Source organism: Ranitomeya variabilis, chromosome 6 (genome assembly GCF_051348905.1).
Source record: "Ranitomeya variabilis isolate aRanVar5 chromosome 6, aRanVar5.hap1, whole genome shotgun sequence".
Taxonomy (NCBI): domain Eukaryota; kingdom Metazoa; phylum Chordata; class Amphibia; order Anura; family Dendrobatidae; genus Ranitomeya; species Ranitomeya variabilis.
In genome coordinates this window covers 585,360,982-585,383,256 of record NC_135237.1, presented here as the reverse complement: position 1 = coordinate 585,383,256, position 22,275 = coordinate 585,360,982, and the positions used below count along the sequence as shown (strand labels likewise).

Below are 22,275 nucleotides of genomic sequence, written 5' to 3'. Positions count from 1 at the left end.
TTGCTCTGGAAAGCCTAGCTCCGAGGGGTCTTAATCACGAGTTAGAATTATATGCTTTTTGAAATTTATGTTTTTAATCAAGTTTTTACAAATTCTAGCTCAGGGGAACTATGCCCTTACAGCGGTTCACCTACCCCTACACCAGCGTTTTATCCCCTCTCTAATAAATCCCCCCCCCCCCCCCCCCTTGTTCTTCACCTATAATTGCGAGGGTATTCATGTGGTATTCATGTGGTTCATCCCCATTCATCCCTGCAGTAAGGATGTACATCAAATTCACGAGTCACCACCTCATCCCAGTCCTACAACAGGGATATACCCTAGTCACAGTTGCCCTCGCATAGCCACAGTAGTACCCTCCCTTACATATTTATATATTTATATAGGTATACATATTTTACTTTGAGCAAGCCGCTTCTTCTTGGTTTTAAAAGCTAGTTTTAAATAGCGAGTTTTTACAAGTACCCGAGCGTCATGTTTTTACAAAAGGTGTTATTCGTTTTTAGCATGTATTTCTAATAAAGTAGTTTTTTAATAGCACCCACTTATCAAGGTGGTTTCAAAAAGTTTTAATATGGTCCTGTACAAGCCATACCCCAGATGCAGTAAATATAAATAAATATGAACAGGCATATATAGGTATACATACATACACCGAGCCTTGCCTTTCGCATCATCCTGTGTACACACTTTAGTTTTCCTGAGCATTAGTTCACGAACATACTCTAGCTGTCAGAGATATTTGTATGTGGAGGCGGACCGTGGGCGGGGATCTATCTTATCTGCAGCGCATAAAAGGAGCCTAGAGATTGACTTGCGGTAACCCTGACGAAGAAGGCCGAGCACCTTCGAAACGCGTTGGTTTACCGCCACCTTTTTTGGCTCCAGCGCCGCTCCGTACCTAGTGACGTCACTCTGCAGGCACCAGCGAGCCGGCGCTAGCGGCCATTTTTTTCTCCTCGCGGTTGCCAGGGACGCCTCGGCCGGGGCTCCCAGGCACCGCCGCAGCTGCCGACTCCTTCTCCACCAAAACACCCCCCCCCCCCGCCCTGCATAGACGCCGCATCGTATCTCACAGCGGACTCCAGGCCGGGATATACTCAGGACGCTGGACACAGCGCAGCAATCACAGTAAGCAACTGCAGCATAGCCGATACGGGCATATATACATTTATGATATAGTGACTCATATGCTTTCTATAACAGGTCTAAGCATTTAATTGGTGATTTAAACACCACTTATTGTATACCATTGTAACAATCCAAGTACCATTCATTGTATACTTGTGTTAGCCGCCTACAGTCTATTACTATAATACACACACCCCTGAGCGCGGGCCACTGTATTCGCATCGCGATTATTTAGTACCTACATTTCAATCCCAGGATAGGCACAGATCCTGTGTGGTTCCAGCAGCTAGGGGGGTCTTTTCATTCTATTCCACTCCACTGCCCACTCTTCCTGTCTCCCTGGTGGCGAGCGCCATAGTGTGCGTTATTCTCTCTCGCTTTTAGATTACATATTTCTGTGCCTCCACACTGCCAGGCAGCCCCACAATGGTATTCCAGACATTATTGGAAGACAGGAACTCACGTTTACGTTTCATTAAAGAACGCTTTAGCACCAACACCTCCACTGTTCCCACACACAAAGCAGCTATTAGTCTCCTTAAAACTCTGGAGAAATTACTCCATACTGAGATGAGGGACATGTGGGAGGTAGCCTCCTTAGAAAAATACCTACAATGCCGAATCATTCCCAGGGGTTTAATTATCCATAAGACCCTCACAGGGGATTTTGGGGATCCGGCCACCAAGCAAGAATGGGAATACATGTTTGAGGAATTCTCTTTCAAAGCACTACAGTTTATTATTGACAAAAGAATGCGTAATTTGAAGAAAATAGGTAATGAGATCAGGGATACGTTCACGCAGCTGAAAACATGTACCATAACTGAGGAAGCACAGGAATTGGCGGACAATATAATGCATAGGTTGAGAGATAGAGAAACCGATATTATGAGTAAGAAAGTGAGAAAATTTCAACGCGATCATGTCCCCGAGCAGATGTACATGGATCATTCTGCTGTATATAGGGGGGCAGATAGATCAAGCAGCTCACAGATCAACACGAGCGAACTAGTTATTCTGGATGAGTATAATTCTGCGGACATACAAGAGGAGAGGGACATCTCAATCAACCTCTCGTGCACCAACTCTAACTCTACACAATATACGCCAGTACGCAGAAGGGACCAACCCCACTCTACTCATCTATTGGACTATGAAACATCCGATGTGGGCGGGGCACACAAACTACACAGTCCAGATAGAACCTTGGAGTTCTCGGTATATTTGGATACACCATCTGAGGCACATTCAAGCCCTCACGTGGGCAGAAGCATTCCAATCTCCGTATCCACTCAAGATAGCAATAGATATTCCCCCCTTATGAGATGTGGAGAGTTGGACCAGGAAGAAGGGACACCAGTATGTTCAAATATCACCCCAGTACCTACAATTCTCCACACAAAAAGGATGAATAAGGGAACACAGAGGAATATTAAGACCTTCCTCCCGGCTAGGATTCCAACTCCAGCAGTAAGTAAAACTGATAGTAACACAGACCGCAATATGACCAATAAGAGCAAAAGCATTATCAGCAACAACAGTAAGAAAATTTCAGGCCCAGCTCAGAAGAGAAAAACAAATAATCCAACCACACTCCTGAATCGGGATTTTTTTCGGGTAGGAAACAACAAAAAACCAAAAGAGGCAAGAGAGGCAGGCAACTCTCCAAAAAGAAAATGAATTCATCCAGAGAGACCCAGGAAATCCACAACCTTAGTTCATACCAGTTGACGGACGCAGAAACTGCCCTGTTGCAAAGAGGATTGAAATTTGCCCCTACAAACTCGGCCAAACCATTCAATCTATTCGTAAGCACGAAAAAATACTTACGTAATTTAGCGTTAAAAAAGTTTTTTATGAAAAAAGAACAGGCCGGAAGTAGGAATAATACCCAGGCTCCATCCAAGTTCGTTCACACATCACTGGCTAACCCCTCTACATTTAACCCGGTACAGGAATACTCCAATGCGTTCCACACATTTGAAACGCTGGTAACAGCAGATATTAGAAAATTACATCACAAGAAGCAAGGGTCCGGGCATGCCTCTCACAATCTGAATCAAAAAGAGAGGAAGTCCTTAAAGATGCTCCAGACCAATAATGACATCATTGTTCGCCCAGCGGACAAAGGAGGTGGGATTGTGGTCCTCAATCGCACAATGTACCAGGAGGAAGCTGAGAGAATCCTGAGTGACGGAACGACTTATAAGAAACTACTAGGAGACCCGACCCTACACTATGTCAGTAAACTTAAAGTTTTATGCATGAGAGGAAAAGCCCAGGGTATCCTTAACAAAAAAGAATACCAGTTTGTGTACAGGGAGAACCCAAGTATAGCCGTGTTCTACCATATACCAAAGCTACACAAGAACAAAACGAAACCACCGGGAAGACCAATTATTTCCGGGATAGATAGCCTGACGGCAAATCTATCCCGATATGTGGATACTCATTTGCAGAAATGCATGCCGCTCATCCCAACATATTTGAAGGACACAGGACACGTGCTACAGGTTCTAAACACAATTACTTGGAAACCACAATACATGCTAGCAACCCTGGACATAAAATCCCTATACACGGTGATTAACCAAGAAAAAGGATGTCTAGCAGCGGGTGTTCTCCTCCAGAAACTGGGAATCTATCAAGAAAAGCAGATACGGTTCATCCAAGAAGGGATCACCTTCATTACTAAACACAACTACTTCATGTACGAGGATGGTTTCTTTCTGCAAACATGGGGGACCGCGATGGGCACGCGGTTTGCGCCCAGTTTTGCAAACATATATGTAGCGGAGTGGGAGGCATCCCATATATACGAGAACGGACGTCTACATGAGGGCTTGATACTATGGCGTAGGTTCATAGACGACGTAATAATTATCTGGGACGGTTCATGTGAGTCGCTGGAAACCTTTTTGTCTAACCTCAATAACAATGACTTCGGTCTTGAATTTACGCCTACTATAAGCTCCAGCAGTATTAATTTCCTGGACCTCACCATATACATCGAAGAAGGCCAATTGCATACTAAATGCTATCGCAAGGAGGTCGACGCGAATAGTTACATCCATCTAACTAGTTGTCACCTGCCAGTCTGGCTCAATAACATCCCCAAGGGCCAGTTCACCAGAGTCCGACGAAACTGTACGAACATAAAGGACTACGAGTGCGAATCAGAATACCTGAAACAACAATTCATAGAGAAAGGGTATTCCCCAACTGCCCTGGAGAGGGCTAGAACTGAAATAAGGGACACACCAAGAGATACAATAATAGGCGGGAATAAACCCACAGTGGGAGAGGTGGCCAGTATTTCTGAACAAATAAAGGATCTACCAATCGTGACTCAATTTCACACAGGCTACAGGAGGTTCCAGAACATCATACGCAAACATTGGGCGATCCTGTCAAGGGATAAAGTGGTAGGGGAGTTTCTACCACCGCACCCCAGGTTCGTGTTCAAAAAAGCCCAAAACTTGGGCAATCTTCTCGCCCCAACAAGCAAATTAGCCTTTAACAAGCCAACACAGAATACTGGAGCTCCCCCAGGTGCGGATGTGGGGTTCACACCTTGCGGTAGGTGTTTCAACTGCATCAATACAACATTCAAGAAAACCCGCCAAATCCAGTTCATGGATAGTAGTAACACAAAGACCTTCAAGATCAAAAGTAAAATTTCCTGTTTCTCAACGGGGGTTATATATATTATTGTGTGCCCTTGTAAGAAACTGTATGTTGGTCGAACCAAGCGGGAACTCAGGGTACGGATTAAGGAGCACCTTACCAATATCCAGAAGGGATACATGGGACACCCCTTGTCACGGCACTTTGTGGAGCATCATGGGAAGAAAATAAAAGACGTATTCTTCTGTGGCATCCAGAAAATCCGGCCGAATGCCAGAAAAGGGGACTTCCTTAAACAGATGTCAAGAATTGAATCCCATTGGATTTTTGCTCTGGAAAGCCTAGCTCCGAGGGGTCTTAATCACGAGTTAGAATTATATGCTTTTTGAAATTTATGTTTTTAATCAAGTTTTTACAAATTCTAGCTCAGGGGAACTATGCCCTTACAGCGGTTCACCTACCCCTACACCAGCGTTTTATCCCCTCTCTAATAAATCCCCCCCCCCCCCCCCCCCTTGTTCTTCACCTATAATTGCGAGGGTATTCATGTGGTATTCATGTGGTTCATCCCCATTCATCCCTGCAGTAAGGATGTACATCAAATTCACGAGTCACCACCTCATCCCAGTCCTACAACAGGGATATACCCTAGTCACAGTTGCCCTCGCATAGCCACAGTAGTACCCTCCCTTACATATTTATATATTTATATAGGTATACATATTTTACTTTGAGCAAGCCGCTTCTTCTTGGTTTTAAAAGCTAGTTTTAAATAGCGAGTTTTTACAAGTACCCGAGCGTCATGTTTTTACAAAAGGTGTTATTCGTTTTTAGCATGTATTTCTAATAAAGTAGTTTTTTAATAGCACCCACTTATCAAGGTGGTTTCAAAAAGTTTTAATATGGTCCTGTACAAGCCATACCCCAGATGCAGTAAATATAAATAAATATGAACAGGCATATATAGGTATACATACATACACCGAGCCTTGCCTTTCGCATCATCCTGTGTACACACTTTAGTTTTCCTGAGCATTAGTTCACGAACATACTCTAGCTGTCAGAGATATTTGTATGTGGAGGCGGACCGTGGGCGGGGATCTATCTTATCTGCAGCGCATAAAAGGAGCCTAGAGATTGACTTGCGGTAACCCTGACGAAGAAGGCCGAGCACCTTCGAAACGCGTTGGTTTACCGCCACCTTTTTTGGCTCCAGCGCCGCTCCGTACCTAGTGACGTCACTCTGCAGGCACCAGCGAGCCGGCGCTAGCGGCCATTTTTTTCTCCTCGCGGTTGCCAGGGACGCCTCGGCCGGGGCTCCCAGGCACCGCCGCAGCTGCCGACTCCTTCTCCACCAAAACCCCCCCCCCCCCCGCCCTGCATAGACGCCGCATCGTATCTCACAGCGGACTCCAGGCCGGGATATACTCAGGACGCTGGACACAGCGCAGCAATCACAGTAAGCAACTGCAGCATAGCCGATACGGGCATATATACATTTATGATATAGTGACTCATATGCTTTCTATAACAGGTCTAAGCATTTAATTGGTGATTTAAACACCACTTATTGTATACCATTGTAACAATCCAAGTACCATTCATTGTATACTTGTGTTAGCCGCCTACAGTCTATTACTATAATACACACACCCCTGAGCGCGGGCCACTGTATTCGCATCGCGATTATTTAGTACCTACATTTCAATCCCAGGATAGGCACAGATCCTGTGTGGTTCCAGCAGCTAGGGGGGTCTTTTCATTCTATTCCACTCCACTGCCCACTCTTCCTGTCTCCCTGGTGGCGAGCGCCATAGTGTGCGTTATTCTCTCTCACTTTGAATAGATGCTGCAGTACCTGTCCTGTCTGCGGTCATTGCGAAATCACTCCACAACCTGGTCAGAAAACCCCTCTGTCCAACGCCACTTCTGATCTGTGCACCTCTAACACCTCTGCCCTGTAGCCCCCTGCAGCTTGTGTGAGAACCATCACCGGCGCTGTGTGCTGGGAATGCCTGAATCAAACGGTCTACAAGAGTAGCTTGTTTGGTTGCTAATATTTGTTCGAGGTTCTCATGTGGCATAATATTTTGCAATTTGCCTTTATAGCGAGGGTCAAGGATGCAGGCCAACCAGTAATCGTCATCGCTCATCATTTTAATAATGCGTGTGTCCTTTTTGAGGATACGTAAGGCATAATCCGCCATGTGGGCCAAAGTTCCAGTTGTCTAATCTGCGGTTGTGCTGGTTTGAGGGGCAGTTACAGGCAAATCTACGTCACTTGTCTCCCTTAAAAAAACAGAACCTGGCCTTGCAACGCCACTAATTTCTGTTGGCCCAGGAGAAGCTTCCTCATTAAAAAAGTACTCATCCCCATCATCCTCCTCATCCTCCTCGTCCTCCTCCTCTTCGCCCGCTACCGCGTCCTCTACACAGCCCTGACCAGACAATGGCTGACTGTCATCAAGGCTTTCCTCTTCCTCGGCTGCAGACGCCTGCTCCTTTATGTGCGTCAAACTTTGCATCTGCAGACGCATTAGGGGGATGCTCATGCTTATTATGGCGTTGTCTGCACTAACCAGCCGTGTGCATTCCTCAAAACACTGAAGGACTTGACACAGGTCTTGTAGCTTCGACCACTGCACACCTGACAACTCCATGTCTGCCATCCAACTGCCTGCCCGTGTATCCTCCCACAAATACATAACAGCACGCCTCTGTTCGCACACTCTCTGAAGCATGTGCAGTGTGGAGTTCCACCTTGTTGCAACGTCGATGATTAGGCGATGCTGAGGAAGGTTCAAAGAACGCTGATAGTTCTGCATACGGCTGGAGTGTACGGGCGAACGGCGGATATGCGAGCAAAGTCTGCGCACTTTGAGGAGCAGGTCGGGTAACCCCGGATAACTTTTCAGGAAGCACTGCACCACCAGGTTTAAGGTGTGAGCCAGGCAAGGAATGTGTTTCAGTTGGGAAAGGGCTATGGCAGCCATGAAATTCCTTCCGTTATCACTCACTACCTTGCCTGCCTCAAGATGTACAGTGCCCAGCCATGACTGAGTTTCTTGGTGCAAGAACTTGGACAGAACTTCCGCGGTGTGTCTGTTGTCGCCCAAACACTTCTTTGCCAATACAGCCTGCTGACGCTTGCCACTAGCTGTCCCATAATGGCACACCTGGTGTGCAACAGTGGCAGCTGCGGATGGAGTGGATGTGCGACTGCGGTCTGTGGACGAGCTCTCGCTTCTGCAGGAGGAGGAGGAAGAGGAGCAGGGGGGGCGAACGCCTACAGCCAACTCTTTCCTTGACCGTGGGCTAGGCAGAACTGTCCCAATATTGCTGTCCCCTGTGGACACTGCATCCACCACATTCACCCAGTGTGCCGTGATGGACACGTAACATCCCTGGCCATGCCTACTGGTCCATGCATCTGTTGTCAGGTGCACCTTTGCAGTCACAGACTGCCTGAGTGCATGGACGATGCGGTCTTTAACATGCTGTTGGAGGGCTGGGATGGCTTTTCTAGAAAAGAAGTGCCGACTGGGTAGCTCGTAGCGTGGTACAGCGTAGTCCATCAGCGCTTTGAAAGCTTCGCTTTCACCTAACCGGTAGGGCATCATCTCTAATGAGATTAGTCTAGCAATGTGGGCATTCAAACCCTGTGTATGCGGATGCGCGGATGAGTACTTCCTTTTCCTAACCAGAGTCTCATGTAGGGTGAGCTGGACTGGAGAGCTGGAGATCGTGGAACTAGTGGTGGTGCCGGTGGACATGGGTGAGTGACAGGGTTGGAGATGTTATTCTTGCCGGTGCCCTACATGCAGTGTTTCCTACTGCAAACCTGGTGATTCCCTGACTGCTTTGGCCTGGCGATGAAAGCTGCACACATACTGCAGGTGGTGTGGGAAATGGTGGGTTTACAGTGAGGGAAGGGATGTAGCGTTGCTGACTAGCTTCATTGGCCGAGGGTGCTGCAACCTTTAGGGATGTTTGGTCGTTAGTCCAGGCTTGCAAATGCATGGTGGATAAATGTCTATGCATGCAACTTGTATTTAGACTTTTAAGATTCTGACCTCTGCTTAAGGTAGTTGAACATTTTTGACAGATGACTTTGCGCTGATCATTTGGATGTTGTTTAAAAAAATGCCAGACTGCACTCTTTCTACTATCGGATACCTTTTCAGGCATTGCAGACTGAGCTTCTTTAACCGGATGGCCACGCTGTCCTCCAACAGGTTTTGGTTTTGCCACGCGTTTTTGGCCAGATACGGGCCCGGTAGATGGAACCTGTTGTGATGTTGATGCCTGCTGCAGCTCCTCCTCCTCCGCTTCAGAACTACTGCCGCCTGCACCCTGTTCCCCCAATGGCTGCCAATCGGGGTCAACAACTGGGTCATCTATGACCTCTTCTTCTATGTCGTGTGCAACTTCGTCTGTGTCACCGTGTAAGCCGGTGGTATAGCGTTCGTGACGGGGCACCATAGTCTCCGCTAGGCTTGATTCTGCCTCAGTACACTGCGAGGGCAATGTTCTGGTCTGAGTCAAAGGAACAGCATAGTAATCTGGCTGTGGCTGTGCATCTGTGCACTCCATGTCCGATTCAACTTCTAATGGGCATGGCCTGTTAACTGTTTCACTGTCTAACCCAGGAACGGTATGTGTAAAGAGCTCCATGGAGTAACCTGTTGTGTCGACTGACGCATCCTTCACTGTTGTTCTGGGTGAAGGACACAAGGAAGCGACTTGTTCCCGACCGGGAGCATCCACTGACGATGCACTGCTCTGACATTTGGCACTTTCCGAGGAGGAGGCGAAAGAGCTAGAGGCAGAGGCAGCTATGAAAGCCAATACTTGTTCCTCCTGCTCCGGCTTCAAAAGTGGTTTTCCTACTCCCAGAAAAGAGAGCGTCCGAGGCCTTGTGTAGCCAGACAACGAACCTGGCTCAACAACTCGAGACTTAGGTAATGTACTGCTTTTACCACGACCACCTGATGCTCCACCACCACTACCATCATTACCAGCTGACAATGACCGCCCACGGCCACGACCTCTTCCACTAGACTTCCTCATTGTTTGCAAAACGTAACCAAAGTAACGGTATTTGTTACTGTAAAACAACTTATCAGGTGAACTCAAACTTCTGTAGGATTTATATATACCTTTACAGGTGCCTGACACTGAAAGGAAAATCAGGCCCAATGTTACACACTTGGTTTTCTGTGCCCCAATAATTTGAGACAGATGGCACACACAGGACCGGCACGCAAGCAGAAATGCCAATCTTAATCTCCCACTATTTTTTTTTTTCAGGGAGAATTTAAAAAAAAATAAAAAAAAATGGCCAAGTATTACACAGTGGTTTTCGGTGGCACACAATGAGAGACAGATGCCACACACAGCAATGGCACAGAGGCAGACTTGCCAATATTTATCTCCCACTAATTATTTTTTTTTGAAAAGGGAGAATTTACCCCCCCCAAAAAATGGCCAAGTATTACACAGTGGTTTTCGGTGGCACACAATGAGAGACAGATGCCACACACAGCAATGGCACAGAGGCAGACTTGCCAATATTTATCTCCCACTAATTATTTTTTTTTGAAAAGGGAGAATTTACCCCCCCCCAAAAAAAAATGGCCAAGTATTACACAGTGGTTTTCGGTGGCACACAATGAGAGACAGATGCCACACACAGCAATGGCAGAGAGGCAGACTTGCCAATATTTATCTCCCACTAATTATTTTTTTTTGAAAAGGGAGAATTTACCCCCCCCAAAAAAGGCCAAGTATTACACAGTGGTTTTCAGTGGCACACAATGAGAGACAGATGCCACACACAGCAATGGCACAGAGGCAGACTTGCCAATATTTATCTCCCACTAATTTTTTTTTTTTTTGAAAAGGGAGAATTTGTAAAAAAAAAAAAAAAAAAATGGCCAAGTATTACACAGTGGTTTTCGGTGGCACACAATGAGAGACAGATGCCACACACAGCAATGGCACAGAGGCAGACTTGCCAATATTTATCTCCCACTAATTATTTTTTTGGGAAAAGGGAGAATTTGTAAAAAAAAAAAAAAAAAGGCCAAGTATTACACAGTGGTTTTCGGTGGCACACAATGAGAGACAGATGCCACACACAGCAATGGCACAGAGGCAGACTTGCCAATATTTATCTCCCACTAATTATTTTTTTTTGAAAAGGGAGAATTTACCCCCCCCCAAAAAAAAATGGCCAAGTATTACACAGTGGTTTTCGGTGGCACACAATGAGAGACAGATGCCACACACAGCAATGGCACAGAGGCAGACTTGCCAATATTTATCTCCCACTAATTATTTTTTTTTGAAAAGGGAGAATTTACCCCCCCAAAAAAAGGCCAAGTATTACACAGTGGTTTTCAGTGGCACACAATGAGAGACAGATGCCACACACAGCAATGGCACAGAGGCAGACTTGCCAATATTTATCTCCCACTAATTATTTTTTTGGGAAAAGGGAGAATTTGTAAAAAAAAAAAAAAAATGGCCAAGTATTACACAGTGGTTTTCAGTGGCACACAATGAGAGACAGATGCCACACACAGGACTGGCACAGAGGCAGACTTGCCAATATTTATCTCCCTGCAGTAATGGCAGAAAAGTATGGCAGGCAGCTATAAAAAGGACTGCTGCACACAAAAGTGTGGACAAACACACAAGATAGCTGTGCAGAAAGGAAGGAAAAACAGGATTTGTGCTTTGAAAAAGCAGTTGGTTTGCACAGTGGCGTACACACAAAGCAACGCAGCTATCAGGGAGCCTTCTAGGGCAGCCCAATGAGCTACAGCGCTGAGGGAAAAAAAATGTAGCTTCCACTGTCCCTGCAAACAAAAGGTGGTGTTGGACAGTGGAAATCGCTACAGCACAAGCGGTTTGGGGGTGAATGTACCCTGCCTATCACTATCCCTGCTTCCGAAGAAGCTGCAGCATCCTCTCCCTACGCTCAGATCAGCAGCAGTAAGATGGCGGTCGGCGGGAACGCCCCTTTATAGCCCCTGTGACGCCGCAGAAAGCAAGCCGATCACTGCAATGCCCTTCTCTAAGATGGTGGGGACTGAGATCTATGTCATCACGCTGCCCACACTCTGCGTCCACCTTCATTGGCTGAGAAATGGCGCTTTTAGCGTCATTGAAACGCGACTTTGGCGCGAAAGTCGCGTACCGCATGGCAGACCCCACACAGGGATCGGCTCAGTTTCATGAGACGCCGACTTTGCCAAAAGTCGGCGACTTATGAAAATGAACGATCCGTTTCGCTCAACCCTAATGTCCACCCCTGGTCCCTCCATAGGAAATGAACTTTATGATTATAATCCTACAAGCATGAGGAAGCAAACGCCAGAACTGTTGTGAAAATATTTTTACATTCTTTATTAAACATATAGTAAACAAATAAATGTAAAAGATTGGGGTTACAAATACAAAAATAACTGCATACACAGGGGGTATATACAGCTCTGGCAAAAATTAAGAGACCACCGCAAAATGTTCAGTTTGTCTGATTTTTCTCTTTATAGGTATATTTGTGAGTAAAATGTAAATTTTTCTATTAGTCTATAAACTTGTGACAACATGTCTCAATTTCCAAACAATAAACTTTGTATTTTATTTCTGACAAAGAAAAATGGTCAAAATTAACTCCTTCATGACCCCAGCTTTTTTCGGCTTTGCGTTTCGTTTTTCGTTTCCTTCCTTCCCACAGCCATAACTTTTTTTTTTCCGTCAATATGGCCATGTGAGGGCTTATTGTTTGCGGGACGAGTTGTACTTTTGAACAACATCATTGGTTTTAGCATGTCGAGTAACAGAAACCGGGAAAAAAATTCCAAGTGCGGTGCAATTGCAAAAAAAGGGCAATCCCACACTTGTTTTTTGTTTGGCTTTTTTGCTAGGTTCACTACATGCTAAAACTGAGCTGCCATTATGATTCTCAAGGTCAGTATGAGTTCATACGCACCAAACATGTCTAGGTTATTGTTTATTTAAATGGTAAAAAAAAATTCCAGACAATGCGCAATTTTCCGATACCCGTAGCGTCTCCATTTTTCGTGATCTCGGGTCGGGTGAGGGCTTATTTTTTGCCTGCTGAGCTGACGTTTTTAGTGATACCATTTTGGTGCAGATACGTTCTTTTGATAGCCCGTTATTGCATTTTAATGCAATGTCACGGCAACCAAAAGAGGTAATTTTGGTGTTTTGGGGCAAAAGGGGGGTCTTTTAAACTTTTATATTTTTTTTATTTCTTCATATTTTTTAAAACTTTTTTTTTTTAATTTTGCCATGCTTCAATAGCCTCCATGGGAGGCTAGAAGCTGGCACAACTCGATCGGCACTGCTACATAGAAGCAAAGCATAGATCGCTCCTATGTAGCTGAATTACTGCATTGCTATGAGCGCCAACCACAGGGTGGCGCTCACGGCAGTCCGGCATCAACAACCATAGAGGTCTTCAATAGATGCATCGTTGACCCCCGATCACGTGACAGGGGTCAGCGATGCGCTCATTTCCGGCCTGATGGCCAGAAGCGCTAGTTAAATGCCGCTGTCTGCGTTTGACAGTGGCATTTGACTAGTTAATAGCGGCGGGTGGATCGCGATTCTACCTGCCGCTATTGCGGGCACATGTCAGCTGTTCAAAACACCTGACATGTCCCAGCTTTAATGCAGGCTCACCGCCGGAGCCCGCATCAAGGCGGGGATTCTGAACTCAGACGTACTATCCCGTCCGAGGTCAGAAAAGGGTTAAAAAAACAGGGCTTTCAGACCTCAAATTAATGCAAAGAAAACAAGTTCATAATTTTTTAGAAACAACCATACTAATGTTTTACCTCCGGAAGAGGTCAGAAATCAGTATTGTGTGGAATAACCATGATTGTTAATCCCAGCTTTCCTGCGTCTTGGCAGCTTTCCACCAGTCTCTCACTCTGCTCCTGGGTGACCTTATACCACTCCTGGTACAATAATGTCAGCAGCTCTTCTTTGATGGCTTGTGACTATCCATCTTCCTCCTGATTACATTCCAGAGGTTTTAAATGGGGTTCAGGTCTGGAGATTGGGCGGCCATGACAGGGATCTGATGCGCTGGTCTCTTAATTTTTGCCAGAGCTGTATGTTATCTCTTATCAATTGGTTCTTGTATAACATTTTTATTCCGTTGGAGAGAATTGACCCATGTTTACAAAAAAACTTTCATGGCTAATGCATGTGCAAATATACAGGTAGCAAGGAGGGGGAAGGAAAACTCAGAGAAATAAGATATACATGACCTGGGGATGCAGCAGGGAGCCTCAACGTGCGTTTTGCATTAGCTTCTTCCTGGGGGGTTTTCCCCCACTCCTTGCTACCTACATATTTGCACATGCATTATTGCTCAATTCCTAGCCATGAAATCTGATCTACATTAAGCACTTTGCACTTTATTATGTCTGGGATAACTAATAAGTCACTGAACTAGCTAAGCATGATTATGTTAATATAACATCTTACAGGAAGGCAAACTGCTATGCACAGGAACTCCTATGGGATCAACTCATAGTAATTATTAATCACAAATAGGCTGGACTAGCCTTTCTATATCTCCCATAGGACTCCCTGATCATCTTTTGTGACTCCTTCATCATTTTTTTTTACTATCTAATTTATTTGTAAGTATGGGTCAATTCTTTCTAATGGAATAAAAATGTTATACATGAACCAATTGATATGAGATAACATACAGTATATACCCCCTGTGTATGCAGTTATTTTTGCATTTGCATCCCCAATCTTTTACATTTAATTGTTTTCTATATGTTTAAAGGGAATCTGTCACCTACTTTTTCGTATATAAGCTGCGTCAAAACGACGTATGCGGAAGCATCCGCATACTGCGGCACGACCTGCGTACCTAATGTTAAATATAGGAACACAGGCCGCATGCCGACCGCATGCAGAAATAGGCGGAGCTAGCGGCGGAGGGCAGGGCTTCACGGAGGAAGTCCGTAGCCCTCCGCAGCTGCTACAAACGCAAGTGTGAAACCGGCCTTAGTCTGTGAGTCATAAAAATCCGCTAAAAAACCCGCTTTAAAAGTAAATTAAACCCCCCTTCATCACCACCTTAGTTAGGGAAAAATAAAAAAATAAAAAAAATGTATTTATTTCCATTTTCCCATTAGGGTTAGGGCTAGGGTTAGGGTTAGGGTTAGGGTTAGGGCTAAGGGTAGGGCTAGGGTTTGGGTTAGGGTTCGGATTACATTTACGGTTGGGATTAGGGTTAGGGGTGTGTCAGGGTTAGGGGTGTGGTTAGGGTTATGGTTGGGGTTAGGGGTGTGTTTGGGTTAGGGTTTCAGTTAGAATTGGGGGTTTCCACTATTTAGGCACATCAGGGGCTCTCCAAACGCAACATGGTGTCCGATCTCAATTCCAGCCAATTGTGCGTTGAAAAAGTAAAACAGTGCTCCTTCCCTTCCGAGCTCTCCGGTGCGCCCAAACAGGGGTTTACCCCAACATATGGGGTATCAGCGTACTCAAGACAAATTGGCCAACAACTTCTGTGGTCCAATTTCTCTTGTTAACCTTGGGATAATAAAAATTTATGGGGCTAAAAAAAAATTTTGCAGGAAAAAAAATGATTTTTTATTTTCACGGCTCTGCGTTATAAACTGTAGTGAAACACTTGGGGGTTCAAAGTTCTCACAAGACATCTAGATAAATTCCTTGGGGGGTCTAGGTTCCAATATGCAGTCACCTGTGGGGGGTTTCTACTGTTTGGGTACATCAGGGGCTCTGCAAATGCAACGTGATGCCTGCAGACCAATCCATCTAAGTCTGCATTCCAAATGGCGCTCCTTCCCTTCCGAGCTCTGCCATGCGCCCAAAAGGTGGTTTCCCCCCACATATGGGGTATCAGCGTACTCAGGACAAATTGCACAACAACTTTTGGGGTACAATTTCTTCTCTTACCATTGGTAAAATAAAACAAACTGTAGGTGAAGTAAATTTTTTGTGAAAAAAATTTAAATGTTCTTTTTTTTAAACATTCCAAAAATTCCTGTGAAGCACCAGAAGGGTTAATAAACTTTTTGAATGTGGTTTTGAGCACCTTGAGGGGTGCAGTTTTTAGAATGGTGTCACACTTGGTTATTTTCTATCATATAGACCCCTCAAAATGACTTTAAATGTGATGTGGTCCCTAAAAACAAATGGTGTTGTAAAAATAAGAAATTGCTGGTCAACTTTTAACCCTTATAACTCCCTAACAAAAAAAAATTTGTTTCCAAAATTGTGCTGATGTAAAGTAGACATGAGGGAAATGTTACTTATTAGGTATTTTGTGTGACATATCTCACTGTGATTTAAGGGCATAAAAATTAAAAGTTGGAAAATTGCAAAATTTTCGCCAAATTTCCTTTTTTTCACAAATAAACGCAGGTAATATCAAAGAAATTTTACCACTACCATGAAGTACAATATGTCTCGATAAAACTATCTCAGAATCACTGGGATCCATTGAAGCCTTCCAGAGTTATAACCTCATAACCTCATAAAGGGACAGTGGTCAGAATTGTAAAAATTGGCCCGGTCATTAACGTGCAAAACACCCTGGGGGGTAAGGGCTTAACCCTTTTGCGACATGCGCCGTACATGTACTGCGCATGTCGGGTCCCCTGCTTTGATGTGCGCTCCGGCGGTGAGCGCACATCAAAGTCGCGACATGTCAGCTGTTTTGTACAGCTGACATGTGCGCGCAATAGCGGTGGGTGAAATCGCTATTCACCCGCCGCTATTAACCTGTTAAATGCCGCTGTCAAATGCAGACAGCGGCATTTAACTACCGCATCCGGCCGGGCGGACGGAAATGACGTCATCGCCGACCCCCGTCACATGATCGGGGGTCGGCGATGCATCAGGATGGTAACCATAGAGGTCCTTGAGACCTCTATGGTTACTGATGCCGGCCTGCTGTGAGCGCCCCCCTGTGGTCGGCGCTCACAGCACACCTGCATTTCAGCTACATAACAGCGATCTGATGATCGCTGTTATGTAGCAGAGCTGATCTGGCTGTGCCTGCTTCTAGCCTCCCTTGGAGGCTATTGAAGCATGGCAAAAGTGAAAAAAAAAAGTTTTTAAAAATGTGAAAAAAATATTAAAAATATAAAAGTTTAAATCACCCCCCTTTCTCCCCATCCTAAATAAAACAATTAAAAAAAACCCAAACCTACACATATTTGGTATCGCCGCGTTCAGAATCGCCCAATCTATCAATTAAAAAAAAGCATTAACCTGATCGCTAAACAGCGTAGCGAAAAAAAATCCGAAACGCCAGAATTACGTTTTTTTGGTCGCCGCGACATTGCGTTAAAATGCAATAACGGGCGATCAAAAGAACGCATCTGCGCCAAAATGGTATAATTAAAAACATCAGCTCGGCACGCAAAAAATAAGCCTTCACCCGACCCCAGATCACGAAAATTGGAGACGCTACGGGTATCGGAAAATGGCACTTTTTTTTTTTTTTTTTAAGCAAAGTTTGGATTTTTTTTTCACCACTTGGATAAAAAATAACCTAGACATTTTAGGTGTCTATGAACTCGTAATGACCTAGAGAATCATAATTGCAGGTTAGTTTTAGCATTTAGTGAACCTAGCAAAAAAGCCAAACAAAAAACAAGGGTGGGATTGCACTTTTTTTGCAATTTCACCGCACTTGGAATTTTTTCCCGTTTTCTAGTACACGACATGGTAAAACCAATGATGTCGTTCAAAAGTACAACTCGTCCCACAAAAATAAGCCCTCACATGGCCATATTGACGGAAAAATAAAAAAGTTATGGCTCTGGGAAGGAGGGGAGCGAAAAACGAAAACACAAAAACGAAAAAGGGCCGCGGCATGAAGGGCTTAATAAAGAATGTAAACAATTTTTCACAATACTTCTGGCATTTGCTTACTCATGCTTGTAGGATTTTATATAATTTTGGAAGGCCAATAATCATTTTTGCATGAACTTGATGATGTAGACTTAAAAAGAGTCTGCCACCCCAAAAACCCAAATTGAACTATTTAGACCTTCAAGTAGGGAATTTAGCCCTTATAATAGTATACTTTTTATTAGATATGTAAATGGGAGGCCTCTGGGCCACCCTTGGTATAGCCAAGAGCTACAGTGACATTGTGTGTGTTCTCATCTCCCTCTGCTGTCTGCTGCTTTGTGATCCTGTGTGCAGCGAGTGGCCACTACACACTGGAGAGAAAGATGAGAATGCACCTGCATGCACTGATATCGTGTGCTCTCGGCCCGTGTAGTGTCAGTACGTGCAAGACTGGAGATTTCAACCAGGCAGCACTTCAATGTGAGCATTGTCACTCGCCATATGTATATAGAATCACAGAATGGTAGAGTTGGAGGGGACCTCCTGGGTCATCTGGTCCAACCCCCTGCTCAAAGCAGGAGTCACTAAATCATCCCAGACAGATGTCTGTCCAGCCTCTGTTTGAAGACTTCCATTGAAGAACTCACCACCTCTCATGGCAGCCTGTTCCACTCATTGATCACCCTTACTGTCAAAAAGTTTTTTTTAATATCTAATCTGTGTCTCCTCTCATTCAGTTTCCTCCCATTGCTTCTAGTCTTTCCTTGTGCAAATGAGAATAAAGATGATCCTTCTACAATGTGACAGCCCTTCAGATATTTGTACACAGCTATTAAATCTCCTCTCAGTCTTTATTGCAAACTAAAGATTCCCAAATCCTGTAACCGTTCCTCATAGGACATGATTTGCAGACCGGTCACCATTCTGGCCACTCTTCTCTGAACTTGCTCCAGTTTGTTGATGTCTTTTTAAAAATGTGGAGCCCAGAACTAGACACAGTATTCCAGATGAGGTCTGACCAAAGAGGAGTAGAGGGCAATAATGACTTCACGTGATCTAGACTGTATGCTTCTGTTAATACTTCCCAGAATTGTATTTGCCCTTTTTGCTGCTATATTACTTATAGCGGGTGACAGACTGCCTTTAAGTAATTGACATCAATGTAAATACTCCTATTATATAAGAATTAACAGACATATTTAGTAAAGATTTGCACTTTTTTCTAGTATGGGGTTGTCTATTGGTAATATACAATTTTATACAGGTCATGAATACACTTTAATGAAGTATATAAGGATGGTGATTAAACATCTCCTCATCCTATAGATTTCTTATCACTTAGATTATTTCATTGCTTTCTACAGGGAAAATATGTCTTTATATATGCATAGAGAAGACATCAAATTAGGCTTGAAAGCTTCTACTTGTTAAAATCTTTCAGTTAGCCATTAAAGATATCAACCACTGAGGAAGCGCAGAATTTAATATTTGTGTCATTGGTGGAGAAAGACTCAAAGATCAGAGGCATGCACACATTTATCTTTCCTTAGAGATAAATAGATAATTAGATAACAGATAGATAGATATATAGATAATAGATAGAACATAGATAGATAGATAGATAGATAGATAGATAGATAGATAATTGATATATAATAGATAGATAATAGATTGATAGATGTATAGATAGATAGAAAACAGATAGCTAGATAGATAGGTAGATAGATGATAGATAATAATTGATAGATAATAGATCGATAATATATAGACAATAGATAGATAGGTAATAGATTGATAGATAATAGACAGATAATATATAGACAATAGATAGATAGATAGATAATAGATAGATAAATAGATAGATAATTGATATAAAGATAATAGATAGATAGATAGATAGATAGATAGATAGATAGATAGATAGATAGATAGATAGATAGATAGAAAGATGATAGATAATAGGTAGATAATAGATAGATAGATAGATAGATAGATAGATAGATAGATAGATAGATAGATAGATAGATAGATAGATAGATGATAGAAAGATAATAGATAGATAATAGGTTAATAATAGGCAAATGATAGATAGATAATTGATATATAATAGATAGATAATAGATTGATAGATATATAGATAATATATAGATAGATAATAGATAGCTAGATAGATGATAGATAAATAGATAATAGAAAGATGATAGATAATAGGTAGATGATAGAAAGATAATAGATAGACAATAGGTAAATAATAGGTAATAGCTAGATAGATAGATAAGATGTAACCTGTATGCCCACACCCAAATAATAGATTTAACTCCAATAGACAGATAGATGGGCAGGGTTATATATAACATATTGATTGCATTGTTTCCACACTCGGGTGTCTTCAGTGTGCACAGGGCAGAGCGCATTACCTTTTTCCACACAGTAAGAGTTCACCCGTGCAGCGCCGAGTGCTCCCAGAAAGAGCAGAGAGGCAAGGAAGTGTCCCATCATGTTCACAAACCTGTCAAATTTGAGCCAAACATGAGCGAGGAGTCCGATTTTTAGCTCTTTCTTAAGATGTTAAAGTCAGTGAGATTAGAAGAAGTAAGAATTGTATTGTTGGTGACAGTTGGGAAAAGGTTAGCAGATCCCAGGGTTAGTATGAAGGAGGCTGGGCTCATATGTTTAGAAAGAGTAGGATTAATAAGGGTTAGGGTTAGGGTTAGATTTAGGGCTTACAGAAGTGGTTGAGGGTTGTTAGGGTTAGATTTAGGGGTACAGAAGTGGTAGAGATAGAGTCTGTACCTTCATAGCTCATATGGTTTTTAGGAGTTACAGTGTTAGTAAAGTTATCTCTTATACTGTCAGAAGGGATAGGGTTTGCAATAGTATGGCTCATAGGGTTAAAAGGGGTATACTTAGGGTTTGGAGGGTGAGTGCTTATAAGGTTCGTACAGGTAATATTTGAGTTCATGGAGTTAGAACCCATACGGTTTGGAAGTTAGAGTAAATAGGGTTAGGAATTTTTAGGCTAGTATGATTAGTTAGGACTTACAAGGTGGGTAGCAGTAAAATAAATAAGGCAAGGATTAGTAAATTGGGTTTATAACATTAGCAGGGGTTAGATTAGCAAGATTAGGGTTATTAGGTATAGAACATATACAAAAAGTAGGGGTAGGAGTAGTAATTTTAGGGTTATTAGGAGCAGAACTTATAAATAAAATAAATTAAGAAGTCATATGGTTAGTAACATTAGGGTTATTAAGGTTAGGGATTATAAAGTAAATTGGTGTGAATACTTTTCTGCCCAATGATGACAAAAGTATTCTAGGAGTGATACCTTTATTGGCTAACCAGAAAATAATACTTTTTCAAGCTTTCAGAGCACAGTAGCTACTTCTTCAGGCAAGATTACAAATAGATTAATAAGAAAAAAGCACAACATTTAAGGAATACTACAGTAGGACATTTGTTCAGGGGGTAGTATTCCTTAAATGTTGTGCTTTTTTCTTATTAATCTATTTGTAATCCTGCCTGAAGAAGGAGCCACTGTGTTCTGAAAGCTTGCAAAAGTATTATTATGTTCTGGTTAGTCAATAAATGTTTCACTCCTACAATACTTTTGTCATCATTGCGCAGAAAAGTATTCACATCAATTTTTCTGGCTAACACGGTACCACAATACAATTTGTTATTGTACATCAAAGTAAATTGGTGAAAGGTTTAATGAGGTTCGGCTAGGGTTATAGCATAGCATTAGTATTTTTGGGTTAGGGATTTTATGATAAATGGAGAGATAGTAAGATTAGGGATTATAATGCAAGTAGAGTTAGTATATTTTGGTTAGTGGGATAGGGATTATATCTTAGTCAGGGGTACATTTAATAGCATTAGCATTATTGGGTTAAGGATTGTACAGTAAGTCAGGGTATTAGAAACTGTAATAGAAGTAGTGTTGGGGTTAGGGTTGATGTGTCAGTAGGGTTAGGGTTCAGAGAAACAATTCTTCTGTAAAGAGAACCCACCTGTGTCCTGTCGAGGATCAGCTCTGATACTTCTCGATCTCTTCCCAATATTTATATCTTGTAGGCTGCACCCAGAATGTCCTCACTGTTTACTGAGCAGGCTTCTCACAGAGGTCACTGGCCGCGGCTTCAGGCTCCAGCTCCGTTCTGGCCACTTGAATTCTCCCCACTAATCCACATGCGGTAATGCTGCATTACAGCCATTGTGTAGCCACACAAATGAAATGACATGTTGTGTGATAAATTCTCCTTCTGTACTGCCAAGTACAACAGATCTTCATCCAGAATCTTCCATTGAACCTGTTCTCACACTTACGCTTCTGACCTGTTATTAGCACACGTGTAATAATGCAGCTACGGATATGGCTCCTGCAACTGTCAGGAAAGGATCACGTACACTGTCTACACAATTATTAGACAATTTGTACTTCTGATGATTAATTTTATTATTGGACTATTATAATGCTGTAGGTCAATCCAAAAGATTAAGAAACCTGAATGTGTAAGTGAGTCACCCGCCAGGGCTGTGGGGTACCCGGCACTGGGTCCGGTGTTCACAGGGGGATGTCACGGTGGCGACCCGGTCCATGGCCCTGGGTGCCCATGTAAAAGG

General features: G+C 43.3%; 1 protein-coding gene across 1 annotated transcript in view; it reads right to left on the bottom strand.

The window, feature by feature from the left end:
* LOC143781727 (fucolectin-like) overlaps positions 1-21,689 on the bottom strand; it is a 111,426-nt gene extending 89,737 nt beyond the window's left edge. Inside the window, exons 1-2 of the mRNA XM_077268474.1 lie at positions 21,663-21,689; positions 20,067-20,158 (exon numbers count right to left, since the gene is read on the bottom strand). Of these exons, the coding sequence (XP_077124589.1) occupies positions 20,067-20,148 (82 nt within the window). The 5' untranslated portion in view covers positions 20,149-20,158; positions 21,663-21,689. The remainder of the gene's footprint in view (positions 1-20,066; positions 20,159-21,662) is intronic.
* Positions 21,690-22,275: the final 586 nt, after the last annotated feature.